This window comes from Sardina pilchardus, chromosome 20 (genome assembly GCF_963854185.1).
Source record: "Sardina pilchardus chromosome 20, fSarPil1.1, whole genome shotgun sequence".
Lineage (NCBI taxonomy): Eukaryota > Metazoa > Chordata > Actinopteri > Clupeiformes > Clupeidae > Sardina > Sardina pilchardus.
This window is the reverse complement of record NC_085013.1, coordinates 13291983-13310984: the sequence shown is the minus strand read 5'-3', so window position 1 is coordinate 13310984 and position 19002 is coordinate 13291983. Positions and strand designations below refer to the sequence as shown.

Below are 19002 nucleotides of genomic sequence, written 5' to 3'. Positions count from 1 at the left end.
TAAATACTCTCCTGAAATAATTCCCTCTGCATTTATTCCTACATTTTAGAGACTATCCCATCATTTCAGCTGTTTTGAGTCATTAAAGATGAATCTTCATTTGAGATTTATCATTCATATTTCAGTATTCCAAAGGAATGGTTTGGTTAACTGGGGCATGCAGGAGATCCCCCCTCTAAGCCATTTGCACAAGGGAAAGGTGTAGTGAATCCAAACCACGAAGAGGACCCCACCTATCAGTAAGTGTTTAAAAATGTGTGTTTCATCTGTTTCGAACTGCCTCCAGGAACTGGTCATCAGGCTATATATACATAAACAGCAGACTAATAATGCAAGCTCACCAAATTCGTTTTGTGCATATACACAAAGACCGGTGCCTGGAAGAACCGTGTGGGGGTTGGAAGTCTGGGCAACCTTCTCGGGATGAATTAAATCAATGGTTATAGTGGGCTACTCAAATCTGCGCGTCCTAGGTTAACGTTACACTTTAAGGGGGAGTCAAGTGACGGAATGGACCGTATTCTGCACGGGTCGGGTCGGGTGGTACTTAAACTGAGCAACAGCACGATGTGCACGCTTATGCTCATCACTTTGTCTCGTGCGCCTCGCATCCATTATGCGCGGACCTAGCCAAGCGATACCGAATAGGCTACAGAATACAATGGTTGTGCTTTTACTACGCGATTTTTTTTCTGCCACTGCCCATAAAATGAAAAAGGTGACTGAAGGGCGTCGCTGAATTACTAAAGTATTTTGCTGTTTTGTTTCATCGCCACTCTATAGAGATTTCTATTGTCTTTGTTATTTGAAACAATCACGATGAAATTTCCGATAGACAATCCAAGGAAACAAGTAAACTGGGATCCCGAACAAGGTTTGTACAATTGTTTCAGTGAATAAATCTTTTTACGCGGTTGCATTTAAGTTCTTGCTTGTTTTTTTATTTACTTTCTAATTTCTGGAGACTTAACCGAGACTCGGTTGCCGGTCCATCTGGCAACACACCCTATCAACGTCAAACTATACGTTTGCGTTCGTTTTTTGAAAATCTGTTACACTGGATTCTTGTGGAATTAATTTTGAGACATAGCAGAATGATGAGATGGACTATTACATTGGTTTGCATATAGCGTGCAGGCAAATTACTTGTATTCAGAGAATGAAATTAAAAAGAGATGCCGGAGTGGGAAGTGGAGTGGGATCTTGACCACGTCCGAGGGCTCAGACTCGCATTTGTTCAGGTTGTGTTGTGTCATAGCAGTTTAATTTCGTTGCTTGCTTTCTAAACTCGTGGATATATCGTTGTGCTGCCTATTTGAGATTTAGTTACTTTGTCTCACTCACTCTCCCCATCATCTTGTTCATCATCATCATCATCATCATCCTAATCATCATCATCATCATCATCAACGCCACCACCACTGCAATCATCAGCACCACCGCCATTGTAATCACCACCACAATTATCAATCTCGCCAATACCTCCTCCTAATCCCATATCCACATTCCCTTAATACTTATCAATACTTAATAAGCTATTTATTTACTGATCTTGGAAAGGCAGGTAACTAGCTAGTCACTGAAATTCACATGATGAAGTTGTGATTGATTAGGACAAACTACTAGGTTGGAATATCTGGGAATTATTTCTTTAGTTCCATATTGTGAAGATGAAAGTTGGTAAACTGGTAGCTGTTTGTCTTGATAAAAACCCATCATTTAATTATTGACAAAATGCTTGGGTGATTCTAGCCCAGTAGGCTAAGTTTCCTTTAATATTTATGTCTTCTGGAAAAGGGTTGGCAGCAGTTTGGTTTCCTGGACGCCCGTGAGTCATCAAGCTCAGCCAGTATGACTAAGTAAGAGCTGGACAAATAGACTTCCCATCAATTGAACCCCCCAGGTGGTTAGGACAACCAGACAACACAGTTAATTGGCAAAACAGTTTGACATGGTGTTATAGCCTACATTTCTTGTCATTTTGAATTGAACTAGAATCCAATTAATGTGAGAGACATTCTGCAAACCTATCACGTAAATGTAACTGGTGTCTGATTTCAGAGTGTCTAAAAGACAGCAGGACATTTGAAGATGTTTATAAAAACAGTAGGCCAGACGGCACCCCTCTTGAAACATGCCATATAGACAAAAAGGGGATTACATCATTCTTTGACTATGGCTCCGCCTCCTTGTCCCCCACAAAGGCGGATGTTGGCTCCCCCATGCAGAGGTAGATGGGGAGTGGGTTGTAATAGTGTGCGTTAGAAAGTCTAAGTATGGATGCATCCTTGACTCTGTCCATGACCCAGGTTCATCCTGAGCCAGACACTAAATTTTATTATCTGGTCCATTAGGAAATCAATGGTCCTCTTGCACAATCCCATTGAAAGAGAGGTGGATGGGAATACTGAACGCTGTAGTACGTTATTCATAGATTCTGCTGCATTCATTTGAGCATTTCGTCAAGAGGGTGTATGCGCTTTCTCTTTTATCTGCCAAAATGTGTTGCACATGATTGCTGATCAAGCTTCAATGTGAATATTTAGGTTTGTGGTATGCAGAAGTGCTGATATTAATTTATAAATGTGGAATTTGAAGCATAGAGTTATAAGATTGATGCATACAATTTGAAATGAGATGTGTATTCATTTTTAGTGTGATTCATTTAGGTTATTGTTACTTTCTCGCTGTTTATTTGAAATATATACCCATGCCTCAGTAAATACAGGTGAAGGATATTGACATTTATGTTCACGCATGGCACAACTTACAAAATTAAATAAAAAAAAGGTTGTAATAAAAGAGTGCACGTAGTAGAGCCAACAAACTATACCACCCATGAGTGACTATCACAAAGGACGAATGCCCTGTATGGGGCAGTTTAATGCACTATACTTTAACCAGTGTGGCTCAGGATATGGCCAGTGGCAACCACCTCATGACCAACAGAAACAGGGTTACAATGGCTTTCATTATTTCAAACATTACCAGTGTAAAGTCATCTTTCTCTCTCTCTCTCTCTTTCTCTCTCTCTCTCTATTCATGTAAGAGAAAGAGACGTTTTCATGTGCTTTTAGTGGATACAGTTCAGTTATTCACACTAATGAGAGTCACTATTCAGTTGTTGCCTGGGGTTATAGCCATAAAGGCGTGCCTACTATAATGCCATTACCTCTCTCTCTCGCTCGCTCTCTGTTTGTTTGTCTGTCTGTCTCTCTCTCCCCTTCTCTGCACCTTTGCTCTTTTTTCTGACTCTCTGTTTCTGTTCTTTAAACTGCTGGTAGCTGGCCTAGTGTACCTATGTTATGGCAACTAAAACACCCCTCTGTTCATTCTTTTCAGTGGCGGTCCAGACAAACATGGTGCCTCCGAAGAAGGAGGATCCTGACGTGGTTCAGTCCTCTTTGGTCCATGCCAGCGTCTCGGCTATGCAGAACCCCATGGGCTGCGATGTCAAGTTCAGCGGGCATTGCCCACTGCCCAGACTCTCCATCTCCTCGCGCTCGGCCAGCGTCGTGGCCAGCCTGGACGCCAGTGTGGACGGCTCGGCCCTGCACTCCGTGATGAAGTGGAAGACCGTTGTCGGTGTGTTCGTGGTGGTGATGTTCTACCTCATCGGTGGAGGGCTGGTGTTCCAGGCTCTCGAGAGGCCCTTTGAGACCGACCAGAAGGACAGCATCACGCTGAAGAAAGCCATGTTCCTGCGGAACCATTCGTGTGTCTCACCTGACGAATTGGAGGATCTGATCAAGGTAGGCATCGTGTAATGGCAGCATCATGTGAGTTGACATCAAGTCAACACATGAATCTCCACATATCATTTCACTACCTTTCTCACTTGAGAAACACGTTAACATCATGGAATGTGTGTAGCCTGCCTGTTAATGCACAGGTCAGTTCTGGAGCTAGAATAGGATAGAATAGAATAGAATATGTACTTTTTTCATCCCGTGAGGAAAATTCAGTTCTCTGCATTTAACCCAGAGGTTGACCCAGAGGTTGACTACCGTAATTTCCCAAGTATTAGCCGCAGCTTATTTTGTAACATTTCTTCAGCTATGAGGTTAATACATGAGGGCACTTAATATGGTAGTGATATGGTTTTGTTTCTTTTAACTTGCATAAAACACTGTCCTGTGGCTTATACGTAAAGCGGCTAAAGGAAATTACTGTTGTATTCAATTGAAGCTCAACGCTCTTTAGGAAAAACATTTTTGGTCATTGACTATATCAGTTTGCCAACAGTAAGAGTTAACAGCACCACATCATGTAAATGCTTATCTTTCACATGAGTGCAAAACACTACAGCTAAGGCCAACAATAATGACAATGATGGGAACAGAAAGGCCCAATGGAAGACCTTTACACTTTCAGCCATCTGATTAACTAATTAACACTTGTCCAGCTGTGGCCCTGAGTCTTGTGGTGTCAGTTAGTGACCCCCCGTCTCTAGGCTGTCCATTAGAATGGACGTCCTGCTGACAGCCCGCTGCGAGAGACCGTGGGCAGCAGCTAATCAGGAAATGTCAGGTGTCAGCTCACAAACCACTTCATCAGTCTACAGCGAGTGCTCCAAGTCTGCAGGGAATTACTGTAAGTGTCACTAAAAACCTGTGGGCTGCAGAGACTCTTCAAAAAGTGCTGGAGTTCATTGTCATTATTTCAGTTTTCAATTCTGTTTGGTTTTATTTATATCACACCATAACAGTACACCTCAAAGCGCTTTGCAGCGCCCAGCTTGAACATGAAACTTGATCAATGCAGTCATCGGTGTGCAGGGCTGTAGAAGACACTTAATGCAAGTAAACACAGTTTATCCACCTCAGAAATGTCTAAAATAGAGTTTACCCACCTCTTATTAGAGTTTATGCACCTTTCAAAAGGGTTTATTCACCAATTGCAACTGTTAACATTCAAGAATTACATTATCCACATTCAGAATAATTATGTTTACTCTCATCAACACACTGGTATTGTTATAAACATTGGATAATAACCTCCAACATCATCAAACATGTTCTAAATGATACCACATGATGCAGTCCACCTTACCATGGTCACAGAATTCATAGTTTACGTGCACCTCTTATTTTACCACTACACCCCTGATTGTTTGAATAATTCAAGTCTTGTATTGATTTTCATGCCGGCACACACCACCACAACCACGCATCCTAAACAATGTCCTGAGGGTGTGATTGACGTGGAAAGCATAGTGCTGGTTTTACATAACCGGCAAACAAAACTGCTGAAGACTTTTTCAGTGAAAAATCACGGAGCGTAATTGTTCACAAGTTTATGTGTACAAGTGTTAATTATTGGACTGTGCCTTCTTCGCCCCTCTTGGTCTTGGTGTGATCTTTTCTATTGTTGTGTAAGAGCCTAAACGAATGGTTTCATAATGCTGATTCATAATCAAAACAGAACATTATGGGCCCCTGTAACATCCTTCAGTGTCGCTGACAGCTTCGCCGCTCAGAAAAGTTATTTTTACAGCGGCCGCTGATGATGGGCACTTCTGCCGATGAGGGCCCAGGGATCCATAAAGCTCCGGAACCAGATGGACACAGTCTGTTCCGCAGCACACCCTCTCGATGAGACTCTGTCATCTTCAAATCCCACTTATGACAAGATATGGGTGTCTATGGCCAACAGCACACAGTGCTCTTTGAGGAAATGTTGCCGTACACATCACCTACAGCTGTAAATAGTCTCTGCTTCTTATTCTTCAGCTTGTCAGCTCAAGTAAACGCGCCTTATGGCATCTCTGGGGGACGTGTGACTGGTTTGCTCCAGTTTTCCTTTGCTGGTTATGTCTGTAATACTAATGTGGTACAAAATAACGCCCACCCAGCACATGTCCTTCTCTCCCTCTGGACGATAGAACATCTTCGTTGCCCTCATTACTTCAGTAGCACAAGCTGGACGTTTTGTGGAAATCAATGGCTCTTATTTCCCTGGAAGGAGGGGGACTGAGGTAAACCCTTTAATATAATGTGTGCTCACTGGTTCCGCGGAGAATCAATTATTCATTGGACGTTCCACTGGCTTCAAGCGTGCCCCTGCCTCAACATGGACTAGGGATTGCGATGGACCTTCTCAACGTTGATTGAACTCTCGTGGTGTGATATAACCATAGACATATATACATCTATATATATCTATGGATATAACACATAGTAGTTGCCATAGCATTGACCCATATAGTTTAGAAACATTATGTTCTGGTGGGATCTGAGAAGCTTCCTCTTGTTTTGAGAGCTCCGTTGACTGTGCATATCCATGACTGATATGGACCCTCTCCAGCGGGTCCCATATTTACTGCATTAGTGCTTTGTCACGCCGTCATGTTGCTGTCCGTCACCGCTGGGCAGGGGGCCAGCTGAAATCACGCCTGCCCATCAGCAGGCTGTTCCGATGGGCTGCCCTATCGGGGGTGGCGCTTTTGATGGCCGCGGAGTGTGGGTGACTCCGGGGCTCTGCCAGCCTGCTGAGAACACACGGGTACCTGACTCTGACAGCCACGATGACTAAGTGCGGGTCGCACTAATTCAATCATAGATGTTTTTTAAGATGTGCCTTTCAGAACCCTCAGCTTGATGCTAATCAATGTGTTTACACAGTGGACTCTGATAGCGGGTGCTGCCAAGAGTGGAGCCTATTGTCATGTAGCACTTGTAACTCAATATCAATGTTATGCATGAGCAAGTTGCAACATTGTTTTTCTTTTCTGGTAAGCACAAACATGTCAATTTAATGTGGGAAGGTAAGTAAAAGCCACTTTAGGGAGAGACAGGCCCTGTCTTGTTTCATGGGTTGTGCTCTGCAGTAACCTCTAAGACTGAGCCAAACTAGAAGTCAGCCAAGTCCAGTGTCCGTGGCCATAATCAGTTGAAAGCCCCACACATGTGCCATAGATGGCTCTGCTCCAGTAAATGGCTTCATTTTCACAGTGACGTTGACTAATTTCTGACACTTTCAGACCCTAGGTCTTCTATTAGTGTATTGAGCTGTGAAGGCACAAGTCATTGCATGTCAGCGATAGTGGCTTCAATCCATAAATTCAATACGCTACCGTTGCATCTTCGCTATTATTATTCCCATGTGATATGTTATCTTTTGTAACAATCATTTAGCTCACTGTAGTGGACAAAAATAATAATTAGTTCAGGTCTCTTCAGTCTACAATCAAATATGTCCATATGCCTATTTCCAAGAACTGTACTACTTTCAAGTAGCAAGTCTTCAATCTGTGAAGATGTAGAAGGGAAAACGTGTAAACAGCAACATCACATTTAGCCTGGATCTGTAATGGACTAGTGGTTTTCTAGGTGCTGTAGTCTTTTGTCTTTTCTCCATTATAACGTGTGGCCTCACCTCATGGCCTCGGTGTGCTGGGCTGATTCTGTACACAAGCGCTCCCTCCGTGTGCATGTGTGCTGATGTATAGCCTACAGAGGGGAGGCACCGGAGCGCTCCAGCAGCAGCAGTAGTGGTAGCAGCCGTCACCACCACTGCACCTGACTCACGTGCCGGGGCAGCAGGAGGGCGAGCAGCCGCAGGAGGAGGGGAGGAGGGGAGAGGAGGGGAGGAGGGGAGGAGGAGGGGAGGAGGAGGTGGGGGCGGGAGCGGCACCTGCCGAGGGCCTCGTCATGAGCTCATGCCAAGCGAGACCTCCCGGTCGTCCCGCGTGAGCAGCCGCGCTGCCACTGCAGTGTTGGTGACACACAATTTAGCAATGTGCAGAAATATGCTGCGGCTCTGGGGGAAAAAAACAGGGATATTCAAGACAGCCAAACGGAATCAAATTTGTGTTAAAAAGATTACAGAGAGACGGAGAGGGTAAAAGAGAGAGAGGGAGGGCGGCAGCACTTTCTCCTTGTCACGTCATTTTGACTGATGTTTGCTGTGATGGCTGCAACAGCAGGTGTTCTAGACAGTCCTCTGTTCATAAACGTGTACATCTAATTGATTTAGCATCTCTGTTTCTCAAACAGGGTTTCCACGCAGAGTGGCCTTGTGGAAAAGCTGACAGGGCTGTAGGATTGGGAGGCGGCCACTGTGGGAGGACATGCTAATCAGTGGGAGCAGATGCTCCGCTGCTTTGAGAGGCAGTGCCCCAGCCACCTCACTGAGTGCAACCGCTTAATATTTTATCAGCCAGGCGGGGGGTGCTTGACAGCACAGGCAGTTTGTTCTTTCAGATGACAGGAATTACATGGAAGGAAGTGTTGCCACTCGCTCACCGAAATACCTAGGTAGACATTAAATATGCATTGCTCATTCTGCCAAAATCAACGAGAGAAATAGCCACTTGGGCTGCAAAACAGAGAAACTGGGTGGGTTCAGGTGGTATTTTAAGTGGTTGTAGGCACCAGATTCACTGCTGATTCATCAAAGGGTTTATTGCAATCTAAGAGTTCAGGTGCCTCTAAACGTCACCTCCATTAAAAATAGTAAGTGAACAATGGTGAGTGAATGCTCTCATATTGTATACATTAATCCAATAATTTTGCTTCGAAACCTGTTCATAAACTCTCAGGCAAAAACCTATAGGAGCCTGATAAAATGTAAAACAAAAGTGGTCAGGGGGTTTTGCATCTGAAGTCTTCAAATCTGACCTAATATGGATTCTGTTTTTATCCACATCTGAATTTAGCATGGGGCTTTACAAAGGGAAGTAACACTTGCAGGGTAGACACACTTTCCTGGCATAAAAAGTAGGTGTAGATCTTGTTATGATGAGAAGCTATAGTAGGTGGGAAAATATACAGGCCTGTAGGGTGCAGGGTGCAACTTCTGCATCTGATAACTGAGAGTGGGAGGCTTGGTGCTAAAAATAAAACAGAGTAAATTGTGGTTTTTGAAGGTACTGTTGACACACTGGCATAGCCAACTCACACACGGTTTTGCCTTTTTCACACGCACTCATGCCACACATCCGATTTCCCACGCCCCCAAAAAAAGAGATTCGAATTCAAATTCAAAAGAGATTCAAATTACCACGAGAAGTCTGAGGTAAGACTATGTAACAATGAAATGTCGTCCAGTTGCATACTCATTTTCTTAAACTTTTAGGCCCAGTGTCCACCAATCGATGACAACGCTCTCAGCTTAATTTTCTGAGGTCAAATGTTTATTGTTGCTTTGTTAAAATCATCTGCCAGCTGCCAGCACGTCTTTTTGGAATTAACAAGCTAGCTGAAATGGCAGCAACCATTCAGAACTCGGCACACTAAAATATGACCTTGAATGGAGATTATTTGGCATTACAATAGAATAGGTCATCGCTCTGGGCTTTGTAATTTGCTTTCGGTTTACAGTATAACTACTGTAAGTCCGCAGATCATAGACAAGGACTTTACCCTAGGCTGGGTGAACCCTGCCTGAACTTCTGGGAAATTTGAATTTCGCCCGGCAGCTCAGGCTGGAAACCAGCAGCAGATCTATCCAGGGGGTCAGGATTTTACTGATTAGCTTCGCCGATTAGCAAAGCACTTCCTCGTCGCCATTTTCCAGAAATACATCATGTCCGGTGCCGTTTTACCTGCGTTTTCCTCATGCTGATTGGTGGCTGTTCCACTCTCAGCTCATGCACGAGCTTAGTGTGGGCACGAGCTCTCCTTCTGTACCTTACGTCAATCGGTAACCTGGCACTTAATTGGCTAAGTAAAACGGCACCGGAAACAAGCCCCTTGAAACGCCATGTTGAAGCCTGAAAAAATCGTTCAATTTTGGCACTTTTCACTAGCCTAGCATTCCCATTGAAATGAATGGGGGCGGGACTTGTTCACTTTCTCCAGTTCTTATAATACCTCCATGGATCTATCTCCTCTGTTTACTGCCAGAACCTTTGGCTCCAATCAGAAATGGCCATACTCTAGTCCTGGCACGCTATTGGCCGGTGACGTGACGATAAACTTAGCGACGCGAAGCAGCAGTTCAGTGTACACACTCATGCTTCTGTTTTGGAAGATTTTAAAGGCAAGTTTTCTTTGAAAACAGAAAAATAAAACTTGCCCTGGAACAGTTCATACAGAAGAAGGACGTGTTTGCGATTCTACCGACCGGCTCGAAGTTTAATTTACCAACTAGCTCCGCTCGTGGCAATTGCATATGGAGTCATTTGAACAATGCCCATTATTGATCACGCCTCTTGTGCAGTAGAAACAAAGCACAGCCTCCCCAGACTAATGTTTAATCTTAAAAGATTGAGCTTAGTATGGTGAAAACCAGCCTAACTTTACCCAGGTTCTGATCGGCATCTGATACTGATTGTGCCTCATTTGTAGTTATTTGTAATGCATTCATCTGTTTTATTGCTTGAAAAAGTTGTACTGATGAATGAAGAATAATGTCCCTCCCTAACTAATCTTGTTTTCTTTCTGTCTTTTTTTTTTTTTGCTCGACCTAAATCATTAAGTGCTCTTGAGAATACAGTTATTCACAAGTTAAGTTAGGTTGCAGTGAAGAATTAGTTTAATATCATTCTAATCAAAATATCAATCAACTTACCTACTGTAGGTCAAATCTTAAACACTATGAATAAGGCTTTATTGTGGTGCATAGGCAGTCATTTAGGCACAACAATAGTTTTCTGATTGAATGTTCAGCTCAAGGCCCTACAGGTCATGATGCCGAACATGTATCAGAATAAGATCAGGTATTGCACATCTTTAGCAGGCCACCCAAAAACCCACTCGAATGCAGGAAATCACATCTACTTAATACAAGATTAATACAAGAACATTAGCATATATTGGAACTATACAGTGTACTGAGCATGATATACACTATATCATGTATAGTATCTAATTACCATAGTTATCTATATACAGTAGCATCTAACTATCATAGTTATATCACAGTTAGATACTGTCCTATGACAGTTTACTGGAGGTACGTGTTTAATTGAGGGCCATCATGTCACCTAATGTTCGTAACCTTCACAGAGGTTACATTAGCAGGCATTGCAGAGTGCTTCCAGTATGTGCTGAAATGATAGTGCTATAGGATTCAGCCTTGGAGCTGAAGAACATAAGACAGCACTCTTGTGTCCTCCTGTCTCACCAGTTCTGTGTTGTCTGTTGTCCATATCATGTGATATCCATGTGGTCATATGGACAGTCATTGCAGACTCACATACTTTGAACAAGGCAGCATTATTTATGTGCTGTGTATTTCAGACGCAGGCACACAGCGGCATGCTCATTCCCTCTCTGGCCCTCTTTAGAACCATTACGTCTCTTTGATCTGTCCAGGCAGCCATGGATAATGCCCTGGCCTGCAGACACTCAATGAAGTGAAGTCAGAGAATTACACCTAATGCCTCCACTCTTCTTGTCTCAGTCGACAGAATGTTTTCAGTTAACGTTTGACTCATGTTTTCATACTGTCTTTCATTTGTCTGTCCCCCTCCAGCATGCCATAGAGGCGGTCAGTGCCGGTGTGAGTCCGATCGGAAGCACGTCCCACGACTCCAGCCACTGGGACCTGGGGAGTTCCTTTTTCTTCGCGGGGACGGTGATCTCAACAATAGGTAACCTTTCCTTCGCTCCACAAAGCATCTGACCTTCAGTCTCTGGCTTTGTACGCAGGCTGCACCCACAACGATAATCAATAGAGATGATCGCCTTTTTTAACAGCCTGTTCACCTGACTCATGCATGTCCTCTCTGCCACTGGGAGTGGGAGCGAGAGACGCAGCCCCATACTGCTGCTGTTTTCAGTTTAATGGCTCACGCCATCTGTTAGGGTGAATTGGATAAGAAGACTGCTCCCATGGGACTGAAATCTATGGGAAGAGTAGGCCTGCCCTGGTTGTCAAATCATGCAGCAAACAACCTCACAATACAGAAAACGGCTCTTTTCGTCTCTTGTAAAATGTCAAAAATAAAAAGCTGTTTTGTATGAGGGTTGTTTTGTTATGTTAAAATGTGTTACGAATGCCCTTACATACAGTACATGCCCCTGAGAGCTTTAGGAGAAAGACATGACATGTCATCTGGAGAGTGGATCTCAATTACACACTTGTCATTTAGGCCGATGAACCAGCAAATATACACCTAATTGTACATGTCATGTATAGTAATGATGTAGAGTATTATAACTATGTCTAGGATGATGAGAGAAAAGTGATGTCTGACATAGATTTGCCCTCTCTGTCTGTCCTTTGCGTTCTCTTAATGCCACACTATTGAGAGATCAAATCAACCTCTGCATCATTTGCATACTCCCTTAGCATATACATTGATTTCTACTTCCCCATAAATGGATGTATTTATTTTTTAGAGTTGCATGTCAGAGTTGGTATAATTATAGAGTTTTTGTGATGTTGCAAATGTCATTGTAACCTTGCCTTGTGTATTCCATGTATTTTGCTACAGGTTATGGAAACATCGCTCCCAGCACAGAAGGTGGCAAGATCTTCTGCATCTGTTATGCCATAATTGGCATTCCGTTGTTTGGGTTTCTCCTTGCTGGAATTGGTGACCAACTCGGAACAATCTTTGTGAAATGCATCTTGAAGGTGGAGAGAATGTTTCGGGTAAGCTTCTACATAATTGACAGACACCAACATTGTTATTTTTCACAGTGTTTTCATATCCTGAAATCAGGATGTTTTGAATCACTCATTGATGTCTGATCATGAGTCTTTTTAGCCAGAAGCAACTTTAACATTTACTAATGAGAGCCTTTTAACTGTAATAGGTTCATTGAAAGTAAGGTCCATTTGATGTACTTGCTAGCTGTAGAACACAGCTTTGTCTTGTTATTGATCTGAGTTAGTAATTGTGGTTGCCTTTGATTTCCACGTTGAATGTGGAGGCCATTAAGCGATTTCAGATTTCAGTGCGGTCTCTGAATAACAGTGAACAAAACACAACCTTGTAATGTTTCTCTGCTATAGTCATGAGGGAGTAATAAAAGGTCCAGACACCTTATACTGTAGTAGAAGAATGCTCATGTATTTATTTATTTATGTCTGTATTTATTATTGAACTAATACATGCATGTCGTTCGCTCTGTAGCAGAGACACAGACAGATCAGCCAGACCAAGATCCGAGTGACCTCCACCATACTCTTCATCCTGGCGGGGTGCCTAGTCTTCGTCGCTCTCCCGGCACTTATCTTCAAAAACTATGAGCGATGGACTGCGCTGGAGGCCATTTACTTTGTAGTCATCACCCTCACCACAGTTGGCATAGGGGATTATGTTGCAGGTAAATGCCGGTAGCCCAAGCATCTTTCATACCATATACTGTAATACTGCTTCTGAACACCACAGTATAGGTTACTCTTCCTTCCAGATTTCCTGATGCTGTTTTTTTTTTCATATCATTTTTTTTTATCATTTTTTATCATTATACTGTATATGTGCCTACTAAAATGTGTATACTTTGATCAGTTGTGTTGTTTTTCTATTTTCTATGTTGGCCTTATCACAAAGCCATCTGTCTCTCCACAGTGCAATTTGCTTGGTGATGTTAAAGTGAAATATACAGTATAGGAAATCAAAAGGTGTGCTTAGTGTGTGTTAACTAATGCCCCTTCAACCAACACACAATCATTTCAGGCAGTGAAAAAACAAATTCACTCAAATTGAATTTGTGTGGGGAGTCGACATTAATTCAGAGCAGTGCCTGCTTACCGTTAATGCATGCTATTGATTTTTATTCCACTGTCTCTGGCAATCAGCAGAGAGAAACGCTCAGGAGCAGGCTATTTTTAGAATCGCCATATTGAAGGAGCTGTCCTCATTCCTCACTGTATTTCTCCCTAATCCCGAAACCATTTTGTGCTCAGGTGGCGACCGTGAGACCGACTACAAGCAGTGGTACAAGCCGCTGGTGTGGTTTTGGATCTTGGTGGGGCTGGCCTACTTCGCAGCTGTCCTCAGCATGATTGGAGACTGGCTCCGAGTCCTTTCCAAGAAGACGAAGGAAGAGGTGGGGCCTTCCTCTCATGATTGCATTACTTTATTATTACATTAGAGCACTGGGAAAAAGGCCTTCTGACCTATGTCTTATGTAATGTCCCATGAGTAGACCTTAAGGCATGGAAGCCCTAACTAAGATAACTACTTTGTGGAGTTTTGAAGGTGGTCTGTATTGAGCTCTAAATGAGTAAATAAAGAACGAGGCTGTATGCCATATTATCTTGGGCCACTGGCACCTTACTATCTTTGTTCATTCTATTTTATTCTGTGGTCTTACAGACCTTTGGTCGACTGCTGTTTTTAAAATGTGCTCTATAAATGAATCGAGATTGAAAAATGAACTGACGTTGATTTCCCCCCTGTCTCCATCAGGTCGGGGAGTTCAAGGCCCACGCTGCCGAGTGGAAGGCCAACGTGCGGGCGGAGTTCCGCGAGACGCGGCGGCGCCTGAGCGTGGAGATCCACGACAAGCTGCAGCGCGCCGCCACCATCCGCAGCATGGAGCGCCGGCGCCTGGGCCTGGACCAGCGTGCCCACTCGCTGGACATGCTCTCGCCCGAGAAGCGCGCCGTCTTCGCCAGCCTGGACGCGGGCCGCTTCAAGACGGGCTCGCAGGAGAGCATCGAGTCCAAGCTCAACAACCTGCGCGGGCTGCAGTCGGCGGCGGGCGCGTACGACACGGTCGTGGCCTCGGGGGGCTGTGGCGACGGCGGAGGCCCCCCGCAGGCCGCGTCCGACGACAGCCTCTTCAACCGCTTCGGCTCGCTCACCAAGCTGGCCAAGCGCAGCCGGAACCGGGAGATGCAGCGGAACATTCCGGAGGAGGTGCGGCGTGCCTGCGAGGCCCTCCACGGCAGCCGCACCACGCTGAGGGAGAACGAGGTGGACGAGCGGGGCGAGGAGGAAGAGGAGGAGGAGGAGGAGGTGGAGGTAGAGATGGAGGTGGAGGTGGAGGCGGAGGAGACGGAGATGGAAATGGAGGAGGAGAGGGTGGAGAGAGACGGCAACACAAGCCTCAGTGACCTTCCCCAGTATACCGACAAGCCCAATGTGCCAAACGGCTTTGTGCCATCTCAGGCCAAAGAGAGGGAGCTGGACAAAATGCTGGAGGGACAAGAGCATCAGCCATAGGATGTCATAGAGATCAAACTGTGAAAGGGTTTCAGGCCAAGGAGATCACACGTGTCTCAAAATGTGCCTTTCTGTTTTTGTACATCGTTCCTTTTGGACATACGGCGACTGGACAACTGTGAACTATGAATTAGGTCAGTCGCACCCACATTTCACCATTTCAGTTGCTGCACAATTAAAAAGGTCAACAGACACTCTCCAGTGAAAACATGCTTATCGCTCCTTTGAAGGACTAGACAACGTCAGGGGGGCTTTGGTTCTCTCCCGAGAATGACCTGACAGCATATCATCATACTGTCAAGCTTCACTAGAAGTGTATGGGTGACGTGAGCTTGTGCTTTAACTGGGTGGCATACATGTTGATTGAGCAAGTCAACAGTCAACTTATTATCTGTGAATGCAACATATAGTATTCAGTCTGTGAATACAATATCTCATGTTCTTGTTATGCTGAGAAATGTTGTACATCTCGTAGTACATTTGGTCACAATCACTTAGATTTATACAACTCTTGAGTTTGATTGGAAACTAAGCCATTTAGGGTGGGTGCAGACAATGTCTGATGGAGGAACTAAAGTTTATCACCAATCAAAGCCTTTGGGAGCTGGAATTGCCAACCGTTATTTTTATTGTTATTATTTTTTTATGGAATGAGAGAGTTAATCTCATCACACTTAATCATGTCCAATCTTGAGAATATCATAAGTGGGGAGGTATTTCCATGTGGTCCATTCCCTTTCTAATAATGGCCTGTGGGAGTGGTCAGCTGGTTTCCCTGTGTTTCAGGGATGATTCCTCTTTCTAGATAGACACAAAAATATAATAATCAACACACTGCCAGCATTCTAAATGGTGGCGTTTTTGTCTTCCCCTGTTACAAGTATGTCAAATAATAATTTTGATGGCAAATCTTTTTAGTTCCTAAAATATACTTGGACAGTTCAATACTAATTAATCTGAATGTGCTCTTCAGTGTAACAGCTGGTTATTGTTATAAAGTATTGCCTGTGACAACAGAAACGGTCTCCAATGTAGAATAAATATTAGCAAGGATGAACAAGAGTGTTCACAATTTAAAACATAAATTCAACACTGCATGCAGTTTTGGTAGACTAATCGGGTGTAGAAATGGATGGACTTTGACTAAGTGCTTTGAAAATACTGATGGAAAGTGCCACAACTTGGGTTGTGTTGATCACAATAGTTTTTTTTGTTGGGCATTACATGAAATGTAGTGAGTGCCTTTTGAGAAATAAAGGAAAACACCAAACGTTAAATAACCCTGTCCTGAGATGTACTTCTTTGAGAACACATCTTTCACATTTCACCCAGTGCCACCCACAGTCACAGGGAGTTCTAAAATGTTCTTTTATGAAAAGTGGTTATTCATAAAACGATAAAGAAATGGACTCAAACTTTAACAAAAAGCAGAAAAGCAGTGTTTCTAAACTTTGTAACAAACCATAATTATCAGGATAAATAAAGACTTTGAAAGGTTTACAGTACATTTCTTTATGGCCAAGGAGCAAAGCTTAGCAATGATCACTGAAGTGTGAACAAAAACAGCGGATGCAGTGATTAGACTTCACTTGCATGCGAGAACCACACACAGTCTGGTATAAAAGGGTTGGGCAAAGCAACGTTATGTAATGGATGATAAATAGTGGTTCCTGACACCTGGTTCTCTGGAAGGTTGGTTCGCATGACTAACTGCCAGCCCAACTTCAAAAAGATGGAGGGCTCAGCAGATCATTTTGCGGTCAGCCAGGGTCATACAATTTGGCTTGCAGCATAGAGCTGAAGCCATCTCACCGATCACGCGACAGGAAATTAATCAAAGCACGGGCAATGAGAGAAGAGGGAGGGAGAGGAACATAGTCAGTGCATGCCAGAGACCACGTGACAATGACTAAGACAGCAATGGTGATAAGAGAGGAAAAGATAGTAGGACAGAGATAGAGAGAGGAGCGTTGGGGGGGGGGGGGGCAGTGATGGAGGGAGGGAAGAGAGGAGAAGACCGAAAGAGAGAGGGAGAGAGGGAGGAGGAGCGATAAATTTTCTCTATTAGAGTAGCTATCTATTAGAGACAGGGCTGCCTCCAAGGTTGATGCGACCTCCACCTGTCTACCACGTCTTGTTGTCTTATTGATGACTCATGATGGATGGGAGCACGTGAGCACCCCCCCACCACCATCACCACCGCCCCACCCTCCCACCCTTAACAGCGTAAACTTAGCATTACAACGCGGAGGGCAGGCCATGAGCATGTTTACGTCCTGTCTGCAGTTAACGAGGAAAAGACCGCAGTGCAGCTCTCCCTCTGCCAGTCGGACGGTAAACAAACCCATGTGGGCCATAACAGATTATGAAATATGACATCAACATATAGTGCTCTCCTCTCTCCGTTGCATTAGATATTATATTAGATATACATGGTGTAAAGTGTAAATTAGTGTAGGCTCCTTTTCCTTTCTCTCTTTCTTTCTGTCTTTCTTTCCTTCTACAGTAGTTTTATATTTCTGAGAAGACCGATATTACAAGTGAATAACTTACTCTTAAATAGAAGGCAGCTGATGGTTGAACACTTGCAGTCCTTTTTAATATTCATTGTAACTTTCATGGAACTTTTCAAATAATTTTGCCTCTAAGAACATCATGAATGTTCAGCTTTCACATACCTGTTAGTTAAGACTTCAAAGCTCACTGAAAGCACATCTGTGAAAAGCAATTCAATGCACATAATTGTTCTTAATGAAGATCAATAATTTTTGAAAAGGATGAAAGAAATTCATTTTAACCTGAAGCAGTGATGCTTTAGCTGTTCAGCTTATTCCATTTCATACCTTTACTTATAAAATACCACAAATACCTCCAAATGCACTACCCAAAAGCTGAGAGAAATTATACAGCAATTATACTGCAATGTAGCTCTTACTCATCTCTCTCTCTTTCATTTTTTGTCTCTCTCTCCCTCTCTCTCTCTCTCTCTCTCTCTGCTCTCTCTGTCTTGTGTGTATGATTAAATGTGTGTAAATGAGTTCTGAACTGCAAATGAGCTTAATTGTGTTTCTGCATGGCTCATCCTGTCTCCAGCAGGGCTCTCTCCCACTGAGCTCACTTTTGGTGATATGATCAAGCAGCTCCTGATTGACACCACTTGATAGATTGAGTTCATGGTCATTTATCCTTGCTCAGGAGTGGAGCCAGTGTTGCATTAGGAAAGTCCATTAGTGTAAAAGCTGCGCTGATATTCTTTAAAAGCTTCCTTGTGCATCTGCAATTTGCCGTAAAAACACAAGGCCGGTTTGCAGTGGAGTCACCATGGAAACTGTCATTTATTTGAGGCGTACCACGCACATCCCTCCCACTCTGTTTTTCAGTGTTGCTGAAATTTCTGGCAAGAGGGAGTAGGAGTCTGGAGAGGCACGGAGACAAACAGTCTAAAGTCTGACTTTGTCAGGGCCTCACAAACACCACGGTCTCCACACACACACACACACACACACACACACTTCCACTCTCTCTCTCTCTCCCTCCCCCCCCCCCCTCTCTCTCTCTCTCACTCTCTCTCACACACACACACACTTCCACTCTCTCTCTCCCTCTCTCTCTCTCTCTCTCTCTCTCTCTCTCACACACACACACACACACTTCCACTCTCCCCTCTCTCTCTCTCTCTCTCTCTCTCTCTCTCTCTCACACACACACACACACACACACACACACACACACGCATGTGTCTGTGTTTGAATCGCTGATGGTGCAGTTTTGTGCAGCTGCGGGGGCAGGCAGAAAGTTTGTATACATCTTACAACGAGCTTTCCTCCATCAGCCGGGTGGAAAAGGGAAGAGGAAGAGCCTGGGGGGGAAAGGCACCGAGCGCACCAGACTTCCCTCCCCAGCGCCACTTCAAAAGGGGCCAGATGAGATGC

At 44.0% G+C, this 19002-nt stretch overlaps 1 protein-coding gene across 1 annotated transcript; it reads left to right on the top strand.

Moving 5' to 3' along the window:
- Positions 1-819: 819 nt before the first annotated feature.
- On the top strand, positions 820-15070 carry kcnk10b (potassium channel, subfamily K, member 10b). Its single transcript, XM_062523502.1, has 8 exons — positions 820-874; positions 3343-3752; positions 11422-11539; positions 12386-12546; positions 13031-13223; positions 13807-13949; positions 14312-14821; positions 14909-15070. Exons 1-8 carry the CDS (start codon positions 820-822, stop codon positions 15068-15070), a joined length of 1752 nt encoding a protein of 583 aa, XP_062379486.1.
- The last annotated feature ends 3932 nt before the right edge of the window (positions 15071-19002 follow it).